The following is a 27,527-nucleotide window of genomic DNA, read 5'->3' as shown; positions in this document are numbered from 1 at the left end:
GCAGCAAGGACCCCTCTTCCCCCGGCTCCCCTGCCCTAGGAGCAGTAGTGCCTCGGCCCCCCCACTGGCCCCTCGTAAAGCAATTTAGATTAGGTGCTGGAAAGGAGGGCATTGGGTTCCCCGCTCAGGCGTCACTGTTTCCATCATTAACCTTGCACGAGTGAAATCATGTTTACCTGCCGCGCTAACGCTCCTGATAATCGTGTGAGTCACGCTTTCTCCCCTCTTGGCCAAGGGAGAGGCCACCCCGGCCATCCCCACAACACGAGAGACGCTCCTGAGGTCACCAGGGATTTTGAGGCAAAGACCAGTCACCCACCTTCTGCGGCACCGGGACGAAGCCCAATGCATTACTGGGCATCGCTCCCACAGGGGAACGCGAGACACGGGGCCAGTGGGGACGGGGCGCAAGGAGGGCAAGCACAGCACCACCGGCCGCTTCCCCCAGGAGCCAAGGCATGGCCCTGAACACGGGCCCTGGAGTTCACTCAAGTCCTTCATCGGTGAATGTTTTGTTTCTTGGCAGATGACGCAGAGAGGAGGCTTGAAAATATTTGGCAACAGGCATGCTGCCTCCGCGTGTCAGGAATGCCTGCGCTCAGCCCTCGCCCCTCACCTCCTACCTGGGGCCGGAGGGCTGGCGGGGGCCGCGGAGCCGGCACAGCGCTGCCTGTGTCTGTGGTGAGAGACTTCCCTAAGCAAACAAAGGGGCGCTTGAAACTCAGTCTGCAGTTTTGTGGCTGCTGCTTTTATTAATGCTTTAATTCAAGCACCAGAGAGAAAATTCCCATTTTTAAGAGAGTCGGCACATATTGCCCATGGGGGAGAGAGGCTGCCGGCAGGGTGAGAGGCGCGGGTCGATAAAGCAAAAAGCTCCCATACGAGAAGGCCCTCGGTGCAGGACACGACTGCAGGGCCGAGGACAGCATGGGGCTGGAGGCGTTTGGGAGTGCGCTGCCCCAGCAGAGGCTCTCCGAGGGGGCAGGTGCCTTTGGGAGAAGCAGCCACTGTAAGCACACTCCTGCCCGCTCCGAGAGCTCGGCTCTGCCGAGCATGCTTGGGGTCTCGCTCTGCCTTTAAACCAAACGTTTGGCAAGAGCAGATGCACCCAGCCTCGACAGCCAGCACGGGGCTGGGGAAGCTGCGCCTGCACCGCTGTTGCAAGACGGTGAAACCAGAGCCGGGGGAAAGGCAGCGAGAAAATCCCCTGGAGGTGGCACGGGCCCCGGGGGGGCTGCAGCAAGTTGGGTGCTGGCGCTTCTTGCTTAAAGGCAGGCCGGAGGCCAGGGAAAGGCACTGAGTGCATGAAGGTAGGTTATCCCCGCCTCTCGCCATCGCCCTGTTTCCTGTGACTGAGATAAACCAGGTCCTTGAGGACAGGTTGGAGGCGGCCCAGCCCCGGGCTGGAGCAGACGGGAAGCCCAGGCTGACCCAGGAGCCTCTTCCCTCTCGCAGGGCTCCGGCACCTCGTTGCAGATTGAACATCACCAGAGCCCGATGTTTGGGTGGCTGTGCTGAGCCTGGCCAGAGCGATGGAGCCAGCCTCGCCGGTCGGTACGGGCCGTGGCCACACGTCACCCGCTGCGCTCCTCGCTGGCATCGCGAGGAGGACTGGCACCTCTCGGCCCCTGCACTTTCCTGGGGCCAGCTGGGCACTTGGGCAAATGCGTGCTCAGCCCTTTCCCAGCAGGAGAGCCGCAGCAGAGTGGGGCCCCAGGCGGGACATGAGGGATGCAAGCAGGACACGGGGTGGGAAGCAGAGCGGAGCCACCACCTTGCAGGGCAGCATCCTTGGAGCTGGGGAGTCTCGGCCCCGCTCAAGAGGGCCGAGGCCTTGCTCCGATGACTAATCCCCTATCGTGGGGAACGAGTCCTTCCCTGTGCACCTCCTTGTGCTGAAGGGTGTCACAGATGAAAAGAGGGGGCAATAAAATATTAACATGCCCTTATCTGCAAAAGCAATAGAGGCACTATAAACTTGCCCAGCACACAGAAACCCACGGCCGCACCTGGGCCAGGGGCTGTGACCTCATTGTACGTCTGCGAGAGCCACGTTTCGGTCACATCACCCCCTCCCGGCACCTGCACCCCAGGCTAAAACATTATGTGCTGGTCTCCAAGCCTTTTGCAGCCAGCCCTGTCCCCTACCACTGCCCCCGGGGCCTTTCGAGCTCCTTGCTGCCTCCCCTGCCCCCTGCTCCCTGCCCTGCCTCAGGCAAGGGAGCGTGCAACGCCCCTCTCCCCGGGACATCCCACCCCATGAGACATCCCACAGGAGAAGGCAGAAGCTCACCCCCGTCCCCAGCCAGACCATGCGCCTCCCTGCAAACCACACCAGGCCAGCAGAGTTTAGCCCTTTCAGCACCCACAGTGACCAACTGTTCTGGTTTTAATGGGAGACTTTGCAAAGGTGAGATAGTCAGAAAGCAGCAAAAGGGACCAGGGGTTGGGATCTGGAAAGAAATCGTTGCCCTTTCCTACAAGCGGAGAGGAGGTGAGGAGCCATGGGAGGACCCTGTGACAGGTTGGGGGACCTGGCAGTGATGCACGAATACGAAGCCAAAAGACCATGCTGCCAAGACCACAGTAACTACAGTTACTGTGCAAACAGAGCACCGTGGAGTTGGGGAATGAAGACTTTTAAGATGCCAACAGCAAATAGCAGCAGCAAAATTCACCTGGTATTACGGAGCTCTGGGAATCCCACAGGACATCACACCAAATCACCAGCAACTCCTCTGTCCCCACAGTCAGGCACGAGAAGAAACAACCATGGCACCTTTGTCCAAGGGACCACTTGGAGTAGGGCTGCAGGAAAGAAAAAGCAGCAGCAGCAGCTCATGAACACAGAAAACAAGGAAGGATGAAGATCTTTAAAGAAAAATATGAGGGAAATAGGGCAGAATGGACTGCACAGCACAGCAGGGGAAACAGACCTTTGGGTACAACAGAGGAGATTGCTAAAAAGTGCCTTCCTAGCTGGGTTGGGACGACAGCTCAGAAAGCTATCAGGAGAATTATGAAAACTATTTGTCTTAGAAACCCACATGCTGTACCTGTGAGCAAGACAGGGAGGTTTGATCTTCAAGGCATTACATTAACTTCACAATCATATTTCCCTGTAATTTGAGTCTAATCTACACTGGAGGAGTTTCGGGTTAGTGATCTCAGCAAACCTAGCACACATGCATTCTACAGCAGCAAGAACAGGCTTTCTCAGTAGAGCCAACACCAATTCAGCAAGTAAAATAAGCTATATCAGCAAGAAACACTTTTATAGCAGTGTAAAATAAGCTATGCCATGGATTTTGGAAATATTCCTAAAAGCGGACCATTCATCTCTAGTGAAAATCTGTCCTGGAGAACCAGGAAGAACCAAGAGAATTGATGATTAATTGTACTGCACCCTCAACAACTCCACCACTGACCTCTGGTTAAACAGCAGTGCACCACAAGAAAGAGGTCAAGACCAGAGGATTCTAAAGACCAATCCATGAACAAAATGAACCACAACCACATTAAACAGTTCACAGAGTCAATCCAAGCAATCCAATTTACCTGCTCTTTTATCTCCATGCTAAGGTTACATGGGGACACTTGAGGGCTACAATCCAGGAGCACTAACACTTTGGGAACTGCTAACCTACGTTCATATCTACAAGATATTTAGGCCCAAGACATAGCAGGGCCCCTCAGAAGAGCTTGCCATTGCACATCTAGAAACTGCCAGTTGATTTCTTGGAGCCTGTTTTGTTGAGCCAAATCTTTAGAGACTAGAGCACCCAGAGAAGGCGCTACCCAGCACCCCCGCGCAGGCCACAAGAGGAGCCCATGGAGGTGCTAGTAAAGAAGTTTGGGGTCTTTCAAGTCATTCCACTGTGCCATGGCTGGGGTTAGGAAGCAGTTTTCTCATTCCAGCTCCCTTTCATGGAGAGCAAAAGTCCGAGTCCCCCCCCAGCAGGGCTCACTGACAGCACCTGAGGACAGACAACAGCTCCTGTCTACACCTGGGTCATGGGGCAGGGACCCTCTCCCAGTTTGCAGGCAGAGGCTTCAACCTCCCAGAAGTGCTGCATGGAACAAACTCACTGGCAGCGAAGTCCCTGCAAAGCATGCCAAGAGTCCGCAAAAAACAAGAAGTCATCCCATAAGCACAGGAACCAGGGAGGCAAATAGGATTTCAAAGGGTGGGCGTGCTCTGATGAAGTTTTTCTCACACAGGGAAACTCATCTTTCCTGGAGGCCTTTTTTTCCACAAAACTCATAGTACCTCCCATTTCTGGGATGTCCAGACCACCAGGAAGGGCTAAAACCAGGCCAAGACACACATCGCAAACAGCATGATTGCATTAAAATCACTTCTTTGGAAAACCTATATCTAGGTATCTCAGATGACCAGAGCAAAGTCCCAGAACTCATTATACCTGGCAGATGGCTCCCAAGATGGCTTTGACAGATGTCTTTTCCTCACCCAAACTTTTAGTCCTTTCCTTTCTGGGGAGAGGGGAATGAGAAGGCATCTCAGCACTGAGGCCAAAAGCAGCTCCACCCTTCAGTCTATTTTCCAAGCCATACAGAAGCCCAGGGAGTTTGTGGTCATTATAGAGCAGGTCAGACCTTTGTCATTGCTGGCTCCATGGCCCTGGTGCCCCCATGTCCTTTGAGCTATTCCTCTACAATTTTACAGGCAATACCATGGTGCTCTTACTTAGCCTTTGGATTTTCCCCTGGCTCTGGTAAAGGCCAGGCTCCAAATCTCAGAGCCCAAGTAGGAGACAGGGCAATTAATCTCTGCTCAGTCCTATCTTCCCTAAGATTGTAGGCTTCCTCATTGACATTTTCCACTCCCCAGCACACCTCATGTCAGCGGGGTTTCCAGATGGCAATCCAGCAAGTCAGGTCACCCAGGCCATGGCTGCTGGCCTGTCCCCATCTCCACGCAAGCAGAGGAGACACAGCAGATAAGAGGCAGCAGTTGGCAAAAAAAATGAGTTCCTGTTCTTGAGGCAAGGAGAGTGAGCCCGTCAGGACCGGAGGTGTTCCTCAATGAAGAGAAGGACCTCCGCGCCCCAAGGCAAAGCGAAGGAAGAGGCAAGTGGCTCACAGCACAAAGCCCCTTCTCTCAGCACTAGGGGACAAGGCAAAGAACTACTGCTGTAGGGGGGTCTATTAACACAAATTAAGTCTCCCCAGGCAGAGCCATCGACATGAGATCTTTGTGGGGCCATGCGGTTAACGGCCCTGCGCCTATTCACACACAAAGATCTTGCTGTGACCTATGGGCTGCTTCCTAAAACTGGAATATCCCATCTCCCAGGCGTGCTATAGCAGCTAGCATCACATATATGTCCCAGGCACTGATTCTGGCTCGCATATTTTAAATTTACAACCGAAAATAGGTTAGTGTTACTGCACAGACAAATCCAGCTAATTCTCCCAAATTCAGCATTGCTACCAAATAAAAGCCTCACTGAGGGAATAAACACGGCCACACACACACTAAAGGCAGCTCAGTCTTGCAGGAAGAGACAAGTTTATCCTCCACTATCCCTGAGCACAGACACCCTTCTCAGAAGAGGGCTGATTTCCCACCTTTTCCTATGGAAAACCTCTGTAAAATGGGAGGAGGTTGCCCACAAAACACCATGCTAAAACTTCCAGCTCACTTATGGGATGGAAAAACCCACACTGCTTGCACTGCTCTCCTGGCTGAATTAGGCTCTTCCCCAGCTCCTCACACTGCCTGTCTGCGCTGAGGCTGCAATGAGACACTTGCATGCTTTGTGTGCAACACTGAGAAGTAAAAAGTTTAAATAGGTTTAAAAACAAACAAAAAAAACCGCAAAACAAGCCAGGTTTCCCTCCTGAGCCAGGGCTGCCTGCTGCAGTCCCAAGCCTTTATGAGAGACAGCATGGTACTGACTGTGGAGAAGCCGAGAGCTCCAGGAGGAAAAAGCTTTGTCAAACGGGGTTATCTTTGAGATCCTTTTCTGACTTCCTCACCTGCAATAAGTATTTATCTTCGATATACAACTTAATCTGCCCAAACTACTATGGCACCAGCCTGCCTTGGCACGGACAGTAGTGAGTGAGCTTTGCAAGGAGAGAAGTGCCAAGTTTCAAAACCAGGTACTTTGATACCAGCTTATCTAAGGAAAATAAATAACTGTACCGTTTGCTAAGCTACATTCATTTAGGAAATGTTCCATCACACGACTGTTTCTGTTATTTCTTTATGCTGCCACTTCTTAAGCTGATCTATTTTTCCTCAGCGACCTTGTATTAGTGTAGAGAGCATATATTTTGCCTTGTCGGTAATGCAAGACACAGAGGCGAGTATGAAACCTGCTAACTGCTCACAAGCTGTTAAACACTTCTAAAGGCTCCTGGATCTGCCCCTATCAATGCTTGCATTGAAGCTGCCCTTTGCTCGCCACCTCCTCACTCAGCACAACTCATTCCTATCACTAACACTGGCTGTTTGCTGTACATCAGGCAAATGTGTCATCCTTTCCCCGGGGCGCAGGAATTAAAACAAGAGGAGCTTCCAGTTGGGCAGCCCCTGTGGATGGTCCCGCTGCAGCAGCCACGTTGCTGGTGAGGGGCATGGCCCAGGGAGGCTGCCACGACGGACCGGACCCCTGCCAGCCCCACTGCTATCAGGTCTTGGAAGTGCTGCTGCATTTTGGCTTCTGCTCCTTAGAGGATCATTAATCCCCCAAATCATCTCTGGTTCCTCTTCCCCAGCAAGCACTCTACCTACTATTGAAGACCATAGAGAAACAGGGACATTTTGAAGGGTCCTGTGCAGAGGCGAACATGCTGCTCCCCGTGAGCGCTCACCTCCATCCCTGCCAAGAAAAACTGAAAATGTCCAGCAGAGCCGTGGCACAAACGCCTTTGCAGACAAGAAGCAAAGAGGAACTTAACTCCTTGGACGCAAAGTCTGCTCCAAAAGAAATTAATTACCTGGATGATACAGAGAAGCTGACAGGTCTCTGAGATCCCACCATGACAGCCAGGCTGGCAAAGTATTAGGAAAGCAGTTTTTAGTTTCCATTTATAAAACAAAGCACAGGCTGCTAAGATCAGTTACCAATGCTATTTAGCTTTAACAACCTTTGCTAATTTTTCTAGCAATGACTCAAGAGTGTCAGGGTTGTGTTGAAAAACAGGCAGAGTGTGAAAAAATGAGAAACATCGGAGGTGTCTGGAAATAATCTTTCAAAAAATAAGGTCAAGAAGTATTAGGGATAAACTTCAGATCTCAAAGCTATAATGGGACAGAATAAACAAGATGCAAAGAAGAAGAGCAACAGCTGAGGTAACTAGCTTAACATATATGTGCCGAGAAGAGCATTGAGATCAAGCCTGAAGGAGGTGTGCACATTTCCTGCTTTAGCAGCAGCTTTAGAGAAGAAAATAAGGTTCTGTCTCTTCCTTTACCAAAGGTAGATGATTCAAAGGAGGACTGGCATATGGGATAAAAATCCCCAGCACAGTCAGAATGTTGACAGCTCCCCACGATAGCTAGCTGTTTTGCAACTTGGAAACTGTATTTCATGCAACTGTAAAATGAGTGTAGAAGTGTCCCAACCACTGTGAAAGGGAACTTTGACTCATCAGCATCTTCCTGATGGAGATTCAATCTCCTCAACAGCTTTATTGAAAATTAAATGCTGTGAGGGCACAGTATAAACAGCCCCACAGTTTGAGGGCTAGCTGGTGAGCTGTCTAGAGAAAAAGAAAAAAAAAAAAAAAGCATGAACGGAGATAGGAAATGCTACCTTCAAACCATGAATTGAAATAAGGGAGCTAACTTTCAAACTCAAGTATTACCACGCGTGATACTGACCTGAAAATGCAGTAAACAGCACAGTCTGAAAACATCAGGAGAGGCCACAGAAACAGCTCTGAGATCTAGAAACATGAACTGAAAACAAAATAGGATTCAACCAGAAAAAGAGGAGGACCAGAAGTCAGAAATGGTAGACAGAGACAGCATCTACAGACTGCAGAAAAGCCACTGTTGTGGCTCAGCTCCTCTAAGCCAGTCATTTTACACCTATAAGAAAGCACATTTAATTTAAAAAGCTTCCAAGCTGGAAATAAGTAAAGGCTTGAAAGATATTGAGGATATATAATATTCACTTGTCCTGGTTCTTTAACTTCTTCCCATGAACCATGCCAGAGGTGGGACATGGAGCTACAGCCCCTCCTTGGTCTGAGTGTGGCCGTCATTCTGGGTCATGTCTGGCTACTCTTAAGCCCCTCATCTGCCCCCGAACACCCCACGTTCCTCTACATTCCCATTCCTGAAAGGGCAGCCGTGCTGCTGGCTACAAAGAAGCTAAGAAAATAAGCCTAACAAGAAAGTTGAATGGGAGAAGCTCCCATGCAGGACAGCACCTGCTCAGCCACGCTAGTCAGCGCCTTGCAGCAGAGCTGACTGCACACCTTGACGTCACTGTACCACCAACGGTTCCCATAGCTACATGGGAAGACAAAATTAGCTCAAAGAACCTTCTCTCGCTCCATTATTTAACAAACAAAACAAAGATGCACTTAGGAGAAAAATGCAGGCAGGGACCCAGTTTAGCTGCTGCCTGGGCTCATCAGGCCTGTAACTGGAGATGGGCACCTGGAGAGCCAGGGTCCAGCTCCTGAGGCCCACCACCGTGCTGCTGTAACAGGGACTGAGCCAGCCAGCCACATTAGTCACAAGAGAACTCCTGCCCAGTGGCACAGCGTGTTCAGGTTGTGCTCCCCTAGGATGCTTCTTGTATCAGGTGCTGGGCAGTCACTGCCAGGTTTCCCTGCCTCTCCACTACTCAATCCAGAGTGCTGAGGAGCAGAGAGGCCTTCAGCAGTGTCCACTGGCCAGGCAAGACACAGGCTGGCTGCGCAGAGCCATGCCCATGCTGCAGTCTCCACTGCTCCCACCACCACCGGGTTTCCGCCGCCAGGGGAACCCCAGCCCCCAGTTACGGAAGCAAAGAGCCATGCCAGTCCTGCAGACCAGGACAGGGCAAGAAGGGAAAACCCTTGCCCCACCAGAATGATGGTCTAGAGCACAAGTAAAGCAACCAGGGGTTTATTAACGATACTGTACAAAAGGCACAGTGGTAGGAGAGAAGGGACTACTCCAACATGCGGTTTGTCTCCAGTACAGTCTGCAAGATCTCATCCACCTGATCTGACTCAAAGTTAATCTCCTGGAGCTCCAAGTGAGGGAGGACCAACGAGAGAAGCCAGCTCACATTCATACGCAGGTTCTTAAGTTTCTCCATAACGCTGTGGGCAAGAGGAGAAAAGTCAAGAGAGGAGTCAGTGGCATAAGCCTGGATCCCGTCACACACTCAGCTGCTGTCCTCCTTCCTACCAGGAGTAGCACGTGCCCCAGAGGATTCCTTGCTCCACCCCACTCTTATCCCCACTACAGACCCGATGCTGTGCAAGTGATTCAGCAAGAACATATTAGTGTAGGACAGACCAGAATAGACAAACCACCTTTTTGTATGGCATTTTTGAAGCCTGATCAATTATTTGGATTCATCTGTTGATTCCACCCCCTCACAACAGCAAGATCTTCAGTTATAATCCAGTCACCAGTGTTATGGATACAAGGGTAGCAGTGTCCTATGGAAATGGCAGCCCACAATTACTCTTGCCCTCTCCCCCACTTTAGGGCCAACGGGGACAGCCAACCCAAGTTCTGACCTCTTCATGTCTCCTCTCTCTGGGCCCCTGCAGGAAACCTGTGCCTCCCTGAGCACCTCTAAGTGCATCTCTGTCTCCTTGAGTCTCTCCATCAGTTCAGCCTTCTCCTCTGTGGACCTTTCCAGCTTTGCTTTCAGCTCCTGCACCTCAGCTTGGCGGTAACCCATATGTTTCTTGCTCCAGTACAAGCCTTCAGTCTCCTGAGCTCTGAGCACTGCCAGTTCTTGCTGGCTTTTCAAGAACTCTGTTTTCAGGTAACACTTCTCATGCTCTATTTCCTCCACCTGAAATGGGAGAGGAAGGTGCATGCATAGGAATGACACCAATCAGCAAAATAAAAAGAGCTTTGCCAGGCCTGAAGGAGAAATGAAGAGTCAGCAGATAAAAGAAGCAGCCCACTACCTTCTTTATAGAAACATCTCTCCTGCTCAGCCCACTTTGACCAGCCCTCTCCAGTACCCTCCTAACCTGCTGGGATGCACAACCACAAATTAGTTACCTTGCACCGGAGCAAATCCCGCTCTGCTGAAATATTCTTCAGTTCCACAGAGATATTCTCCATTGCTCTTCTCATGTCCTCCTGCTCTGTTATATCCTCCTGCTCCCCTGTGTTCAAAACCTGCAATTCTCCTCCTCCTCTGTCTCCAGTCCTGAGGCATGGGGCCTTCCCCACCTTTGGCCTCTCAAGTCTCTCCTTCCACCCAAAAGGGAAGAGCTGAATGGGAGCCTCACCACTTGCAGCAGCCTTCGAAACACCAACAACCGCCACAAAAGGTCTCTTGTCCATGTCCTTTGTGCTCCTGTACGTGTTCACACAAACGTTCAAGTCTGCAGCCTGTCTTTCTGCTATTAAGTTTGGCATTTGGTCTTCCAGCTCTCCCTGGACCATACCAGTCTCTTTCTGATCTCCTGCTGAGCTACTGGGCGATGCTGGAGTCTCTTCCCTGTGGCAGCATCCATCCCAGTGCAACGCACTGTTAGCATGGCTGGTGCTGCTGAGGGTGCCCGGCAGCCCTTGGAGCAGATAGCTGTGCAAGCTGCCTCCTACATTTGTCTCCTGTTTTATGCACACAAGGTCTTCCCTATCTTGGTAAGGTACTGAAAAACTCTTCCGAAGGGGGAAAGGAGGCAGGCTGGGACAAGTCAGATCTGGGGGTGAAACCTCCCTCAGCTCCTCATGCTTTTCCAGTAGCTCTTCTTTTATGGTCAAGTTGGGCTTGCTATAAGAGAGAGAGAGAGGGTGAGCAGGCAGGAGTGCCCCAAATCCACAGCACAGCTGACCTCTTCCACCAGACAATTCCTGTTAGCTACGTGCTGGGGGAGAGACAAACCAGCAATTTCGTAGGACCACAGGGATTACAGTGGGACACAGCCCACTGCAGGGGGGAGCCCCTTGCCAAGGCTGCCATTGGGGTGGAGGCAAGAAAGAGTTTGTCACAGGGCTGTGAAGGTATTGGCACTGACTGACAGAGAAAGGACACTGGCTGAGGTGAAACTGGGAGTACTTAAAAATACCAACTTGGCAAGGGTTTCTGTTCCTCCCTCTGTCCCACCTTGCTCCACTTCCCTGTCCAGACGTCAGAAAGTGAAGGAGCATTTGAGTCCCACAAACCCCTCTCAAACAGAGAGGATGGGGAAAAAGACCAAAGACAGATCCACTGGCTTTGGTCAGTGCTCCTTCCACCAAACTGCATCTCACCAAGCCTTTCCACACTGGCCTTGGTACAGACCCAAACATGGGGACAGAGGATGGTAAAGGTGTGGAGCAGGAGCCTGCAACCTACCACCTACCCTGCTGTCAAGAGGGTGTTTGGTTCCTGAGGTCCAGTTCCTATCTGCCTTGCAGTGATCTTTTTGAGAGGAGGGGGAGAGGCAGCAGTCCCGTCAGCAACCTTCTCCTCAGTCTCCAGCTTCACAGCACAGGTGAAACTGCTGGTCCGAGCAGGCCAGGACACTGATGCAGGGGACGACACCTGGGGAAGAAAGAAGCATTTAAAAAAGGTAAGATAACAGCCCACAATATGCCAGCTGCACTAAGGGAAACCAAGCCTTAGCCAAGAGGAAAGAGGCACGAGAAGACAACTGAGCCCCTTTTGAGCAGGTTCCACCAGACAAGTATTAAATCAAGATGCCCTAACCAATAACCATCCTTGGGAAGCAACCAGTGGAGATCAGTTCCCAGTCCCTCAGACCGTGCCCTCTAGCATCCATTTCACCAGCAGCGACTGGCCCCAGTCCCAGCAGTCACACTCCAGGGAGCTCTGCCACCTGCGAGCCCAGCACAGTCCTCCTTGCAATTAACCAGCTTGCACCAAATATTCACTGATGCTGTCCCCAGAGCAAACAGTGCTCCCTTCACACCCCACTATCTTATACCACAGGTGGCACAGTTCGTGTTTCAGGCTGCAAGTGTGTCTCCTTGATTTGGGGGATGGTGCTTTAGTTCCTCCGTGCTTCGACGAGGCACTTGTTGCTGTGCAGTGAGAGCTTGCATGCTTGTTATAGATAAACATGCAACAGACAAACCAATTCTCTTTCTACATACATGCACCTGAGATAACATGAGATGACCATGTCATGGAGGAAAAATCAGCAACGAAAAGGAGAGATGCTGCTACATTATGGAAGAGATGACAAACGTGAGTGAGGACAGAGTTACTCCCAGAGAGCCTCCAAGGTTCAAACCAGAGCAGATTCTCTGTGACAGTTATCAAACTCTCATTTACTTACGTGTACTGCAATAGGCAGGTTTATTAGAGATGGCTCATAGGAGAAAAAAGGTGTGCGTGGGGGGTGAGAAATCCCCTGTCCTTACCAGGTTTGTCCTTTCCAACGCACTGAGAAAAAGACTAGTCTAGCATGCGACATGAAGGTATCTTTGGGAAGAGGGCATGCAGAGAGACTAGGCTGGGGTTGGAGGGCCACAGAAGACATCTGAACACCATGGTGAGGGTTGGGAGGGAACTGTCCCTAATGAACGGCCAACCTGATCACACGCTGCAGTGTCCAGAGCTGCCTGGAGAACCCATCCCGGGCAGCCGTGTCCAAAAGACAGATCTCCTGAAAATTCAAAACATCAGAGTCTTTATACAACTGGTTAACCTGAAAAAGGGGAAGGAGGCCACACAGAATCAGCCCTGCAAACCCAGGAGAGGAAGCAGGGAGCTCACCGCATCCTCTTCCAGCCAGGTGAGACAGTAATGAACTCACTGGGACTAGGCAGGACAAGATCAGGATGTGCACAAGAGCTGGGACTGCCCTGATCCCTGTTAAGAGTTTGAAGCATGTTCAAGCTGTGCATAAATAAGAATTATCGTCTCATTTTATATGATGCTTCATCATCATCACATGTTGGCTTCTCTCTCGGCAGAAGGAGGGAAGGAGGACAACAGCGAGGCAAGGATGAGAACCTGCCAAGCCCCGCAGCACCGAGCAGGCTCTTCCCGTGCTGTCTCCCACCTGTCTCACCTGCTGTTCCATGCTCTCCCCTGATGACAACGATGACGACCTCCTTCTCTTCCTCTCTGCACTCAGATCCCTAGACCATGGAAGGGAAAAATGGAGCAAGTGTGCTGTCATTCTGAGAGGTAAGACATTCTCTCTGCCAGGAAATGGAGCCTGGGATGCAGGAGAAAAGCAGCAGACATCTGCACCAGCAGTGACCACGCAGGAGGTGCCACTGCTGGGCAAGGAGACACCTGACTTCCCTCTTGCCTCCTTGCTCCAGGTAGCTGAGTGGCAAGGTGGAACCGGACATCCTCACCCCTTCCTGCATTTCTGGTTGTAGCTGGGGCTCTTCTCCTCATCGCTGGCTTCCTGCTCCTCAGGTGCTGAGCAGTTTCTGCAAAAAGAGAAATCCACCACATTTCAATATGTGAAAGAACAGTTTGGCTCCCCCTCCCATCAAAAATCTCCATGGTTTGGGCATCTGTCCAATGTCTCTAGTCTTTTAGGATTTCAGATAAGGTAAGACCATGGAAACAGTTGAAGAGTCAAACATTGCATTTAAGGGCAGAGGGAGAAAAAGAGCCATTTGACTCTCAAAATAACATAGATGAAGAGCAATGAAGTACAAACCATGAGCCCAGAGTTCAGCACATCAAATAGCATGCCAGCCATTTCTGTTTCAGTTTCGAGTTGACTGAGAAATGCATCATAGACAATGTGGGGAGCACAGACCACTAATACCAGTTGCTTCAAAGGAAAGAAACTGCCACAGTGATTAATTACATGGCAACAGCCTATAGGAGAAGTTCCCTCTTATATGTTTGCAGCCATGTCCTGAAGCACATGGTACAAACCCTTTATATATGAGTTTAAAAAGAAATTACTGTGGATTTATCTCAAGCTGCTAAGTCTCCATCACAACTGCTTGTTCATTGTCACAGTTATCTTTACATCACATCCCTCCTACTTGCACTTCCTCTCCTCTGACAGAAGTGCTGCCCTACTTCTCAGGATTTGCACAGACCACCCTTACTCTTTTCAACCTGGCTGCCCACAACTGAGGAAAGCATCACAAGTATGGCTGTACCAGGGACTCCAGATAGAAAGTTTCTAATATTCTCTAGCCTTTATATAAACCTACTATCTTTACAACTTCTTGTTGGGTTTATCTTTGCTTTTCTGACAGCCACAAGTACTGCACAGATTTTTACTGAAATATCCAAAATATTCTTAGGCTTCCCTCCTCAGATGATACTGCTAACTTAGAAATGATCTGTATACCTAGGCAATCATAATTATTCCTTTTACAGCACATTATTTGACTACCCTGCTCTTCCATTACCTTGCTGTCTGATTGTTCAGTTGTTCATTTGAAGCAGGTCAGTCTGAAGATACTCACAAGCCCCACAGTCCATTTGTCTGGCCTGACACAGAACTCTCTCTCATCTGTAGTTTCTTTTGCTTCTTTTTCCAGATCACTGACTTTAATGCATTAAATAGCTTTAAATTCAGGCAGTCCTATATTAACCTCCTTCTCTGTTGAAAAGTGGCTTTATTATCTAGTTTCTAGGCCATAAAAACTTCCCCCTCTCTCCCCAAAGCCAAATGATTTCCTTAATGGTTTATCATGAAGAATGTTTTATTACAGACTTTGTGGAACTCCAAACTTCAGTAGATAAAAGCAATTCAGACATTTAAATTGATTACTGGAGCTTGTTAAAAAGAGAAAAGGATTTTCAGTAAAATCCACCTGGTTGGTCTCAGTCACAAGTTCTTGTATCAGTTCTTTCCATTTAGCACTTCAGTAGATGCTCTTGGTAGGGGAATTTTTTTTAAATTCTCCAACAGGTCAGCAGATTTCAACAAGAAATCATATTTTGTTATTAGCAGTTACTGACAGTTATTCAATTGGCACATTTAACTAAAACCCATCAAATCCTTCATACATCCTGTAATTTAAATGGCCAGTTTCTTCTAGCTCAAAGTCTGCTATTTTAAGCATATCAGGAAAAAGAGGTCAGGCAGCAACCAAAGTAAGCATGTACTAAAACAGTGCTATAAATGCTGGCTTCTGTTTAAGGAAGAGACAGAATGCAAACATACTAAGTCTGAAGGAGAATGGGAACAAGCTACCAACAAGTCTTTCAGTAGGATTCTTGTTTTCCCTCCATACCTGCATTTTTCCAAGAAGAGACTGGAGAAATGCCAGTACAGACCTGACTCATACAATCTCCTATTTTAAGGAATCTCTGTACTCACAAGTGCATGGACAGAAAACAGGAACCCACACATTTGACACAAACCATCTGTATTTCAAGGATGTGGGATGGCAGCCGAGAAAAGTCACCCAGGACTCTATCTATGAGTTCCTACCTGTATTTGGGGAGAGGATGGAGATAGCAAAACCACTTTTCCGGTAATGATGTGAGATCAACCTGGTCAGGGAGTTTCCTCCATTTCAGACACTCCTCACACTGCACCCATGTCTGGTCTGGTCTCTCTCTGCAAAAACCAACACATGGTCTAAATATCTCAGGTGTGGAGCAAATGCTGGGAAAGGCTGGTCAGTGCAAGCACTGCCACCTGACCCTGAGGTGGTCCCAGCCCATTCGGCACAGCACATGGCATAGTCTGGGGCTCTGACGTTCCATCTGCTCTCCCAGAACACCCTGCCCATGGCGTGGCATCCCTCCCACTAACCACGGGGCCAAACTCCACGGGTTCAAACCTTGGCTCCCAAAATAAAGGAGGGATCCAAACACCTCTTTGCTGCCTCTGACCCTCCTGGTGGCACATCCCCACCCCACCTTGGCCAAGGGAAACTCCCAGGCTGTTAGTGCTGACAAAGATCAGAGCTGGCTCTCACGCTATTATGCAGGCTGCATCCGCACTTCCCAAATTCATCTGGGCCATCTTCGCCTTCCAGTAGGCGTTGAGTTTCTGCCCCAGCACAGCGACTGTCCGTCTGGAAGGGAAAACACAGTGAGAAACCAGGCAATCCCACCAAACAGCACAAGAGACAGCACAAGGAACAGCAAGGACAAACACAAACCTCTCCCCCAAGAGCCCAACTCAGACTTGGAATTGCAGGTTTTAGATTGGCACCTAAGCAGCCCCACGGTAGCACCCACCCCACAGCGGCAAAAAACGTGCCAATATCATCGTAAAACATTCAGACTTTCTCCTCCACTCTCCAAGGGCAGCTCTGCTGCCTCAAGCGCTCCCTCACCTCTCTGGAGTGGCACTGACTGGAGTTCAGGGTTGCATACACCTCCCTTCCAAACCAGGGCAAACCCAAGGCCTTGCAAGGGTCCCGAGGGCCAAGCAGTGCACGGGAAGTCACTCGTCCTGGTCACAAATGCATGTGTAGCATGAAAACATGCTAGACTGCATCAAATGGCCACGCAGACCCAGACCAAACCTTCGTGGCTAATGAGGTCTGACTAGCCCTACCCCAATTAGTTCTGCACAGACTCAGGCTCGCCCTCCTCCCCTCACACCCCAAAAAGGGGCCATCACCTCCTTGGTATTCTGTTATTAAACACGTATTACAGCACTAGGTCGCACCAATGAGAGCCAGGGCAGCAGAGACCACCCAGCCACGGCTCTGTGTTCAGAGAGACCCTGGCCACTCTCAGAACCAAACATGCAACCCAGCCCTCGCAAGGCTCTCGCTGCGATTCAGTCTGCAGGAGAGCACAGGGCACTGCAGGCAGGACGTCAGGTCCTTCCCTTCATCAGTCCAGGGGTGTTTTCTTGTACATCCTTTTGCTTATCAGCAAATTCCTGGGGTTGGGCTGAGAAAGACCCCTGCCAATCAGCAGCACAACCCTCCTACACCTCAAAAAGTTGCAGATAATCAAACTCCAGTGTTAGCAAAGCCTGGCAGGGGGAGGAAGCAGAGATGTCCACAAACATTGCACCTCACAGCCCTCACTTCCTGCTGAGGAAAGGGCCCTGCAAACTCAAGTCACTAAAGCTCTGTGCTATTTACTCTAATTTAAGAATAGTTCTCTAGCAGCATAGCAAAAATAAATTGCTTTGGTCTACTCTGTCCCAGTCTCGCTTAACCCTGCCCCAGGTTTCAATTTGCCCAAGTCCCTTTCCCAAGCGCAGCCCCCCTGACACGTGGAGCACGGGACACCAGGAAGCAGGGGCTGGCGCCCGGAGGGAGAGCACTGCTTGCTTCTGCTGTGCTCCTTGGCTGGAGGCTCCCTGCAAGCATCTGACCTTCCCTGCTGGCTTTGAGGGACTGTTCCCAACTTGGGCAGCTCTGCTGAAGTGTACACAAATGCAGACACCGTTTTATTTTGGAGGGGTTTCCTTAGGGCTGGATTCTTGTGGGGGAACATGCCTGGATGCCAAGGCTGGATGAACACACAGACTGCGTCCACGCTTCAACTCAGGGCTCTATGCTTGCACCACGCTTCCCAGGCATGCAATTCTTCTTGTTCTCTAAGGGCATCAGAGATGGAAAAAAATGGCCTGGTCTGGAGCTACTTCAGAATAAACAGACCTAAGAACATGTGTAGCAGCTCAGAGCGAAGGCTGTATCACAGCAAAACCCTCCCCAAGCAGCAGCAGCCAGGGGCACAGGCCTCTCTTACCGGTACTCTTTGCTTTCTTCAAAGTCCTGTTTGTTCTGTGCTGGTTTCAAGAAGTTGCATTCAATTACCCCAATGACACCCACGCCTTCTCCCTGCATTGGGGGCCAGCAGCGAAGGGAAAGAGCTGTTTTAGACAACTCTGCTCACAACAGAAAAGAAAGTAGTCCTCTGAGGAGAGCTGACACCCTCCTCACCCCCCAGTACAGATGTAGGCAAACCCATGGCTCGGGTGTTACACACCAACGTATGAGCTGCATTTGGCTAGCAGCATTCACAAGCCCCGCTGGCAAAAATCCCTGCAAGGGTATTTGCAGTATGTACTGAAGCTTTTCCTTCCAGAACACAGAGCACTGGCTGGCTTAAGTAACACGCCAGAATTATCTGTGGCTGAAGGTGTGCCACAGTTCTGATATACTCCCACAAGATAACGGCTGGAAGCAACTGCTTCAGAGCCAGCTTCCCATCAGAGCTGAGGCTGTCCTGCCAGAGCAGATCCACCTGGATCACCCTGGGGGAGAGGCCAGCTGCCTGTCCTCTCACAGCTCCTCCAACCACAGCAGCATTACACACCAGCTGGACACCTCTAGTTCCTAAAAGCCAGATAGGCACCCACTATGGAGATGCACACGCTGACCTGATTCTTGGGACATAGCCTCAGAAACACCAGGTCTCCGGGCTCAACTCTGGCCACTGTGCAATAGGGAAGCAAAGATCTACAACAAGGTTGTTTTTTGCAAAGCCCCATTCTCCCCTCTCCCAAATAAAAAAGGGAGAAAGACCGGTCCAGTCACTTACCTTCCTCTGGCAGCCCACTTTCTCATAGGACTTGATGAGCCGGTTGTTGTGGTACATCATGATCCCATAGTGGCTTTTGTTCTTGCAGTTGAATCCAAAGGTGATCTTCACTCTTTTGTTCTGCAGAAAAACTCGTCAAGGGAGCAATAAACCAGGAGTTCTGGGAGAGGCAGGGGTGGGTGGGGGAATGCAGACCCCAACCTCTGGGGGAGGCCACAGCACTGAGCGGCCCCCGCTGCCCTCCTCGGCAGGGAAGCAGCACGCAGCCTTGGCCCACTTCGAAGGACAACCCCACGCACGCAGCCAACAGTTGCAGATAACGGCAAGCACAACCGACTGGAGGTGAGCTGGGCACAGCTGTACCGAGCACAGCCAGCCTGCTACTGCCAAGTCAAAATACGCGTCAGTTAGAGCTCCCATAAAGGCTCCGATCCTCATTTATATTACACTGATAACAGAAGAGTCAAGATTTGGCCGAAGAAACAGCCTCAAAGCGTATCACAAACAAGATAACTAATGACTAAATTTTACTTGTGATTAAAAGATACAATAGCTAATGTTTACAAAACTAAAACAAACACACATGGTCAAGGCTGAAGAAACCTTAACAACTAGTGATAACACCAAGGTCCAGCACAGAAGAAAGAGTTCACTTTCAGCACCCTCCAATTTCACAAATTCAGTTCTGGACAGACTGTTATTAGATGGGGAACTGTGGTTTTTAGGATTAAAATATTTAAATAATCACTTACTGTTTAAAGATATTTTTAATTTGCTTATTTCTTAAAGTCAGAGCTTGTGTATTTGCAATGTTCATAGACATTGCATGCCTTCCACTACATGCCACTGTATATAACAGATGTTATCCTCCAGATCTCAAGGAGCTATTATTTCATGCACACTCACTATGAAAAGTCAAGGCATCTTTGACAGCAAATGGAAATCCACCATCATTATAGTTTTCTAACCTCCAGTTTGCTGCACTTCTGCAAATCATCTCAAAAAAACAGTGGCTCAGCAGTTGCCCTGAAGAGGGCAACTAGTGTGCAAAATCTTAACTACTGGTAAGCTACAAAAGCAGGAAAAGACTTGTGTTTTCATTCTCCAATTCCTGACTGAGTAAATAGGGATGGAATTTAGGCAAATAATATTTTTTCACATTTGATGCAGACACTGATATAAGCACAGAAACTTGGGACACAAAACTACCTTTAAGCATGTGAAAGGAGGGGGGAAAAGATGCTCAGATGTAGTTCAAAACAGCTTAAGCAAAATTCTTTCTGGAAGCCATTTGAACATATTTGATGGCCATATTGGCTTTGACCCAGACACACTCTTCTCCAAAAGGATGTGTCAACAGATCAGCCAGAAAAGCCAGTCTTATTCCCAACCACCCAATAGGGGAGGAAAAAAACCACCCCAAAACATCAACACACTCTAAGAACTCAAATTAGCAACTTCTAGTCAGTCAGGAAAAGCAAGCAACTAACTGTTGAGGAATGGGACAGAAAGGCTTTTCTGGTCTCTGCTCTCACTTTTGATAAAGTGTTTTTTTCCACTGAATTGAAATAATATTGACATTTAAAATATATTTGCTTTTTCCCAAGCAAAACTGACCAGTCAGCAAAAGCCTTGAGTCCCTCCCCACCCCATCCTCCCTGGACACAGCACATTGGCCTCATTGCATGGCGAGAACTGGCTCAAGTTCAGTGTGAGCCATGGCATGCCCTGCTCCAGCAGGAGCAGCCTTGAGGGATCCTTTCTACCTTCACATCAAGACTTGGCTTCTCAGAGGTGACCAGAAGACAGGAAGGAGAAGATAAATCAGCCTGTCTATTTGTTTAAATACTGTATTTCTCTATGCACCGAGAGCAGACCTAAACCTATCCACAAGGCTGATCTGGACCTTACAGAGTGCTGAGGCCGCTGTGAGAGCAGAGCGCTGAGAGGTTGGCAGGAAGGATACAGCAAAGGTGGGCTTGTATACATCATATTCGATGTTGGCCAAGCTCTTGGAGACCAGCTGAGTGTTCACCTTCTTCTGTCGCAGGACGATCTGCATGCGAGGCTTCAGGTACAAGATACTGCAATATGCCTGGGAGAGGGGACAGCACAACAGAACAGGAGGGATGAATTCCAGATATGGGGAAGACATCAGACACTCAGTCAGTCCCATATAGTCATTTTCAGGCCAACCCAAAATCTGCTTTGGATTCCACATCTTTCATCCCCTGCAAGGCACCAGAAGAGGGTGGTCCACCATAACGTGACACTAGAGGGACGGGTTACCCACACTGCCTGCCTGGGAAGCACGGAGCAAGCCTGGGGAAGGGCTGCCTGGCTCCCTTCAGCCCTCGATAACTCACCCGTAATGAGTACTCTGTCTCCGGGGCAGGAAACTCTTGGACCATCTCCTGACAGGGCAGAACCTTTTTGCTGGGAATCTCCACGTTCTCTGCAAGGAAGTCTGCTAACCGAATATCATACTCATCTGTATCAAAATCCAGCTCTGGCTTCCCATCTTTATTTCTGAAAAACACCAGAAGCAAAAATAAGGACAACCTCTTCCATTCATCCCACACCAGGGTCCAAAGAGGAACCAGCTTTAACACAATCACACAAGAGTCTCGCACCTGGAAGGACAACAGCTTAGCGGGACTCCACTATAGGGAAATCAATGACTAAATCTATCCCTTTGCTCTTGACCCTGGTGTCAGGAGACACAGCTTCCCTGAGCAGTCTGCTCTTCTGTATCAAGGTCCCAAGGGAACAGCAGATAAAGCAGTGTCTTTCACACAGCCCACAGATCTCATTAGTCAATCATTTAATTACAGGGGTTTCTATGCAGAACACCAAAGCAGTAGAACGTTTCACAACTGTCTTGATACACAGAAATATGGAAGTTTTCCCTTGCACAGAGGGGAAAAAAGAATGAGTTTGTAACAGACAGAACGAGATCGATCTCTCCCAACTCCCAGGGCAGCATGCCAAGCACTCAGTCACACAGAGGGAGGGGGGGAAATCCCTGTGCTCATTCCTCCAGCACTTCCCGGGGCGGGGGGGACACAGCACACACTGAAGGAGGCGGCAATACCTCTGCCCACAGCATAAATGCTCCTGCAAAGCAAGCAGTGCTCTGGTGGCTCCAGCCACAGGAGGGAAAGGGAGGAAAACGAGCCACACTCAACACAACGCCAAGTCCCCTCTATCAGCGAAATCCCCACTATTCTCCACACACATTTTACAGCAAAAGACAGTTTCTTCTGATGGTCCAAGGCAATCAGACTCTTGTGCAAACTCAATGCCCACAGCACAAGTGCTGCCAGGGAAATCTCATGTGCTGAAACTCCCCGGCCCCCTTCCCACAAGCAGGCTGGCGCTTCAGAGCTTGGACAGCAAGCAGCAACAGCAGGCAGCCCAGCCCCAACCCGGTCTCCATCGGGAAGCAGGCAACCGTTTCACGTAAGAAGTGGCTGCGCTGGATGTGTGGGCTTCAACCCCCCAGGCCGGCACTGCGCTGAAGCCGCCTGTGCTGCAAGCTCTCCCTGCCTTGGTCAGGGCACAGTCGCCTGCCCGCCAGCCCCTCCAACCCATACCTGCGGATGTTCCAGATGAGGATGCGCGTGCCCTTCTTGCCTGGGATAGCATCAAACTGTGCCAGCAGCTCCTCCCTGGTGTTGAAGAGGGTATGCTCCAGGATGGCCTCCAGGCTGGGCACAGAGTCTTCAGTAACAATTATTTTCTCTAGAAGCCACAGGGTCAAGGAGAACAGGGTTGCCTAGTCCCCCTGCAAAAAGGGACAAAAAACCCCCCAGCTACAAGGACCCAGCCCCAGGCCTGACACCCCAGAGAAGCGCAACCCACTATGGTCTCAAAGAAAGACTGAGCCAGCACAGGCATGACAGCAGGGTGTTTTGCAGAAAAATACTCCAAGTACTGAGCTGGGTGGGGGGAGCGGATGCAAGGCAGCAACGTTGTGCCAGCCGATAACGAAAGGGGCTGTGCGAGCAGCGCTGCGAAGCTGCATGACCTTGGCTTCCTTGGCATAATGGCAACACAGCCTGAAGGTATTCCAGCACACCAGGGCAACACTGAGGGATGTTCCTGGTGCAGAAAGGCAGCATGCAGCAGAGCTGCTGGGCTGGGGAGGCGTACGTGGGCCTGCATGGGGGGAAAGGGACAGAAACACGTAGTGCACAGGTCAGCAGCATGACAGCAAAGGCTTTCCAGGAGCCAGGCTGGCCTTGACGAGCAGCAGATACGCCCACCAGATGCACAAGTGACAGCAGCATGCTGAAAGCAGGGTCTGCTGCAGAGATGCTCCAGGTGCAGCACCCATTGCAGTTATTCCCACCCTCTCCAAGCATTGCACTGTGTGGGGGGGGCCTAGAGGCAGGCACGGGCAGCCGCACCCTCAGTACCGTGGCAGGGCCCCCCAGGACCCTTCAGAGGGGGGCAGGCAGCTCAGCCGCCCATCTGTGAAAGGATACTGTTTTGCTGGTTGAACGGCACCATGGGGACAATCACTGCCTCCGCATGGACACGTTCCAGGTAGGTCTGGGAAAGCAGCCCCACGCTGAGGGCCCCGCCGTTCTTGGTGAAGACAATGGCATCCTTCCCCAGACGCATGGAGCCAGACTTGAAGCCATTTCCGTACACCCCGATGCAGGGATGGTTTCTCTTCACAGTCTTCTCCGTGAAACCAAAGCTGAAAGTAGGCAAAGCAGAAAGGGACTGGAAATGGGGAGAGCCTGCTGCACTCCAGGCCCAGGTCCACATTCCTGCCCGAAGCACCTGGCAAAGGGAGCTCAACTCCCATCCAACAGGCAGAGAAGCAAAGACTCAGGGTGCAAAGAGGTTTCTCTGCTACAATACCACCCACAGCATTGCAGCGCATGTAAAGAAGCCAAATCTCCTACCTGCCAGTCCTACACTCCCTCCATCACGCACTGAAAACCACACCAAGGGAGGGGAAGTGCTTTCCACAGTGAGGGACTCCAAGCCCTAACTAACCCAAAGCACCTTTACAATGTTTTTACGTTAACAGACAAGGAAATCAAGAGGCAGAGGAGCAAGGCAATCTGCAGCTCTGCACACCCAGGCCGCCAGCTGGCCGGGGAGACCTCATGTGCCTGTTCTTCCTAACCCTGCACCAAGCTCCATCTCTGGTCTCCTCTGGAATGCCTGCACCTGCGCAGGGATGGCCTGCTCCTCCACCGCACACCAGGGCGGGAAGCGGCAATAGGGAAAAGAAGGAGTGTTCTTTCGTGATTTTGCTACACTTCAGCCTAACCTGTTCTGAATTAGCCCCAGAGCAGCTTACAAAGCATTGTGTTCCTCCCCGCCGCCCTCTTCTTGCCCTCTTGCTCTGCCACAGGGGAAGGATTTTGCAATGAGCATCCAGCTGCCACTGCAGTATCGCACCAGGGCTTCCCCAAGCTCACGGTCTGTCGCCCTCCCGCTTCGATCCACAGATGCACTGGGGCTAGCAAGAGAACAAGTGCGAAGCCCAGGGCATCTCCTCCTTCCGTCACAGCACGGGCAGGAAGGGGCCAGGGCTTCTGGTTTTCACTTCCTGAACCCCTCTCACTTTTCTGAAGAGCTGTGGTTTTGCACTTGCTGCAATTAAAGAAATTACAGTTCCTCTGCTTTGTTCCCCCATCTTTTTGCTTCTATCAAACAAAATGGTCGGACAGGAACAAAATTAAGCCCCAAGCCCTTCACTCCCACCCTGGAAATGACTGCGCTTTGCAACAGCAAGCTAGAAAAGGAGCAACTCATGAAGCAAAACTGAAGCCTGGACATTTTGCAGCAGCAGTAGTTCTGGGAGAGGAACAGCCAGGGTCAGAGCAAGGAGCAGCCCCAGCCAGGAGCCATCCCTGCCCACATGGGCACTGCCAGCAGGAAGAGCAGGGCTGGCAATAGCAAGAAAGGAGACCCCGGGGGTAAGCTGCAAGCAGCCTAGCACCTGCAAGCAACAGAGTGATCTCCTAAATAAAAGAGGCAGGTTATAGGAAGAAACAGCTTTCTGCTCTGTTTTGCGACTTCAGAAAAATGTATCAGTCACTTGACAGCGTTTCCTCACTGTAAGTAGCACCTAACGTCCTGAAACTGAAATTTGTCATCACACAATGTCACACTTCAAATCTCTGCCATTAGCCTGTTTCATTCTCTCTCAGCACTACCAGAAAAGCCTTCCTTACATCACAGAGAAAGATTAATGCAATATAAACACAGCTTCTAAAGCCACAGCTCACTTCAGCATCCTCGGGGTAAGGCAGATGAGAGGGGAAAACTCCTCTCTAATGTGAGTCTGCAGAAAAGGGCTCCTGGTTTGACTTCAGGCACATATGTTCATTTTTAAACAGATCTTATCCACATCCCTGACTGAAAGCACCTACTCTGCCCACTGCACAGTTTGCACAACATGGCTCCAAATGGCTTACAGCAGGGTGTTTATCAAGTAGAAAGCTGGCTACAAGTCCCTAGACTACCTATTACATGTTGAGGCAGACCGCGCACGTGTGTAAGAGCAGTTATCTTAAACCTTTGCATGCTGGGAGGATGAGGAAGGCATAAGTATGGAGAGATGTATGCATTAACATTGGATGACTATGATCCGGGGGCCAAAAGTGTCAACGCTCGCAGGAGCGAGGAGAGTCCAGGGCGGCTGCGGGACGCGGGCGGGAGCGTAGCTCATACCTGAGCATGCGGTGCAGTTTGTGAGGGGTCATTCCTGCCCCGTTATCTGTGAAAGTTAGACAAAGGTGACCCTTGAGCTCCACAACGTCAATGCAGAGAAGCTTTGCCGTGACGCCGGGATCTGAAGCATTGTCTGCAGGAGGAATAAAACCGGGCAGTCAGAAATACCCTGTTACTCTCAACCCTCCCCAGCCCCCTTCGCACTCTGGTCAATTCTGGGGAGCAAAAGCAGTTTCCTGAATCTCTTTTTTCCTCCAAACACAAGGGCACGCCTAGAAAAAGCAGCACCCCCGTGCTTGCTAAAGCCACTGGTGGCAAGGGAAGGCGCGCCCGCCGTCGCGGAGGGAGCGGGAACGCGGTGCGCCACGCTCCCCAAGGCCGGCGCGACACTGGCCAACGCGGCCCGCGCCGGGGCTGCGCGTTACGCCAGCCCGGCCAGCAGTCACTGCAGGCGACTACTGGCAAAACCCCACCCCGCGCTACAGAGGCGCCGCTCTGCGAGCCCTTTGGGAACGAGAACAAGAGCCAGGGAGCGGGAGCCGTCGCGCCCCGAGCAGCGCGCAGGGCCGCAGCCGCGCGCGGGGCCGGTGCAGCCTGCGCAGGGCGCCGGGGGCGGCCCGGCCCGGCCCGGCCTCGGCCTCGGCCCCGGCCCCGGCCCCGGCCCCGCGGGGGCAGCGCCCACCGCCGGGACACCCGGGCGGCGCGGCGCGGGCTGCCCCGGCCCCCGCAGCCCCGTGCTTACCGAGCAGCTCGGCCACGGCGCTGAAGGGCCGCGTGTGGCTGGTGCTGTTGCTCTGCAGGTAGCGGGGGCTCATCTGCAGGGACAGAGACAGCGGCGGTCAGGGCGGCGCGGCGGCGGCGGGGCGCGATGCGGTGGCCCGGCCCACACTTACGGAGCCCTGCTCGGTGCCCGGCCGGCGGGACATAGCTGCGCCCCCCACTGCCCGCCGCCCGCCACAAGATGGCAGCCCCCTCGCGGCGGCGCCGCCGTACGGCACGATGGCGGCTCCCACGCGGCCGCCCGGCCTCACGCGGAGCGGCTTCAAGCGCTAACGCCCCTCCCCGCGGCGCGACATGGCGGCGCCCGGCGCCGTACAACATGGCGGCGCCCTGCAGCGCCCTCCCCAAAAGGTGCCCCTGTTTGCGGCCCTCCCCGTCTCTCGCGGAGGCGCCCTGAGGCCCCCCGCGGCCTCCCGGCCCTCCTCACCCTCCACCGCTCCCCTCCCGCCCGCCCCGTGCCCCCGAGGCGGGGGGATCCATCGCACCATCCTTCCCCCCTTCTCCAAATTCACCCTTGACCCTCATGGGCAATCCCCAACTTCCCACCTTGTTTGCGAGGGGCCCCCGAACTGCAGCTCCCCGGGCTTGGCCCTGGGCTCATCCCCCCATGCCTGGGCTCGCTCCTGGGCTTGTCCCGGGGCTGCCCCACCGCCACCTCTCTGCCGCAGCCCCGCAGCCCAGGCCGCCCTCACTCCCGCGTCCCCCCGGCAAAGGGGTCCCAGCCGGGGGCGCACAGCGAGCAGGGCTGCCACAGAGGGGCCCCCCCACAGGTACCGGGCAACAAGGGCCTGGCCGAGCTCCAGCCGGAGCCAGGAGGCACAGCCACAAGGCCACGGCCTCTCCGCAAGCTGCGAGCTCACTAAAAACCAGTTGCCCAGATGCCAGTGCTTTGCTCTCCGGAGGGAGCAGGGCGACGTTCCGGGGGAAGAAACTGAAGGAGTCCCTTGGGACCTACCTGGGGCACAGCCGTGCCCTCCTGCAAGGCCATGGTGGAAAGCTCTGTGTGTCACAGAACCCTCCCCACGGAGACGCGCAATGGCTCCGCAGTGACTCCGGCTCCTCTGGACACAGCCGCTCTGCAGCCCCCAGCTGCAGCTGCTGTCCCAACCATCTCCAGGCATTTTGCGTGCCACATGGCTCTCGGGCCTCCAAACTTTGAAAGGGCAAAGTGTGCCAGCACCAGGGCACAGTTGGCTTGCTCAGTTCCTGTCAGGGCTGGGCAGAGCCAAAGCCTTTCTTCCGTTTTGATTTTTCAGTTTGCTCCAAAACTGAATGCTTTCCTCCCCAGTAGATCAAGTCTTTGCACTGTGCAGCCTTGGCCAGCATCCAGATCTACATCTGTGCTTTTTGTAAGATTTTTTGTAATTTGTGCATTTACAAGAAGGACAATTACAGAAGGAGTCAAGCAGACTGGAAGGGGAGATGGTGTCAGGGAGAAAAATGGCTGTTCTTGGGAACGTTCATCTCTTCTCTGCA

General features: G+C 51.8%; 1 protein-coding gene across 6 annotated transcripts; it reads right to left on the bottom strand.

The window, feature by feature from the left end:
- Positions 1-748: 748 nt before the first annotated feature.
- MORC4 (MORC family CW-type zinc finger 4) lies at positions 749-27,037 on the bottom strand. 6 transcript variants are annotated; one of them, XM_067304167.1, is made up of 19 exons: positions 26,165-26,255; positions 26,014-26,086; positions 25,272-25,404; positions 23,060-23,277; positions 22,166-22,313; positions 20,936-21,098; positions 20,536-20,664; positions 18,570-18,689; positions 17,775-17,866; positions 16,034-16,132; positions 15,541-15,669; positions 13,484-13,561; positions 13,189-13,258; positions 11,512-11,693; positions 10,220-10,940; positions 7,856-7,933; positions 6,970-7,023; positions 2,679-2,808; positions 749-1,950 (listed from the first exon to the last, which is right to left on the bottom strand). In XM_067304167.1, exons 1-19 carry the CDS (start codon positions 26,195-26,197, stop codon positions 1,847-1,849), a joined length of 2,754 nt encoding a protein of 917 aa, XP_067160268.1. In that variant the 5' UTR covers positions 26,198-26,255; the 3' UTR covers positions 749-1,846. The 6 variants fall into 6 exon arrangements, with proteins under 6 accessions (XP_067160268.1, XP_067160270.1, XP_067160269.1 ...); XM_067304169.1 differs by having other exon boundaries at positions 749-1,895; positions 26,165-26,252; XM_067304168.1 differs by lacking the exon at positions 6,970-7,023 and having other exon boundaries at positions 26,165-26,252.
- Between the last annotated feature and the right edge of the window lie 490 nt (positions 27,038-27,527).

The sequence above is a fragment of the Apteryx mantelli genome, chromosome 13, assembly GCF_036417845.1.
Source record: "Apteryx mantelli isolate bAptMan1 chromosome 13, bAptMan1.hap1, whole genome shotgun sequence".
Taxonomy (NCBI): Eukaryota; Metazoa; Chordata; class Aves; order Apterygiformes; family Apterygidae; genus Apteryx; species Apteryx mantelli.
Note: the sequence above shows the minus strand (reverse complement) of the source record. Positions and strands in the feature narration are given on the sequence as shown.

Excerpts from the sequence above, each read along its gene's own strand:
- MORC4 (XM_067304165.1), bottom strand. The coding sequence starts at position 26,197 with ATGTCCCGCCGGCCGGGCACCGAGCAGGGCTCC. Across the intron at positions 17,867-18,569 it reads AAGTGGGCTGCCAGAGGAAG|GGAGAAGGCGTGGGTGTCAT; the intron begins GTAAGTGACTGG and ends CCCCCAATGCAG. Across the intron at positions 9,295-9,720 it reads GAGAGAGGAGACATGAAGAG|CGTTATGGAGAAACTTAAGA; the intron begins GTCAGAACTTGG and ends TCTTGCCCACAG.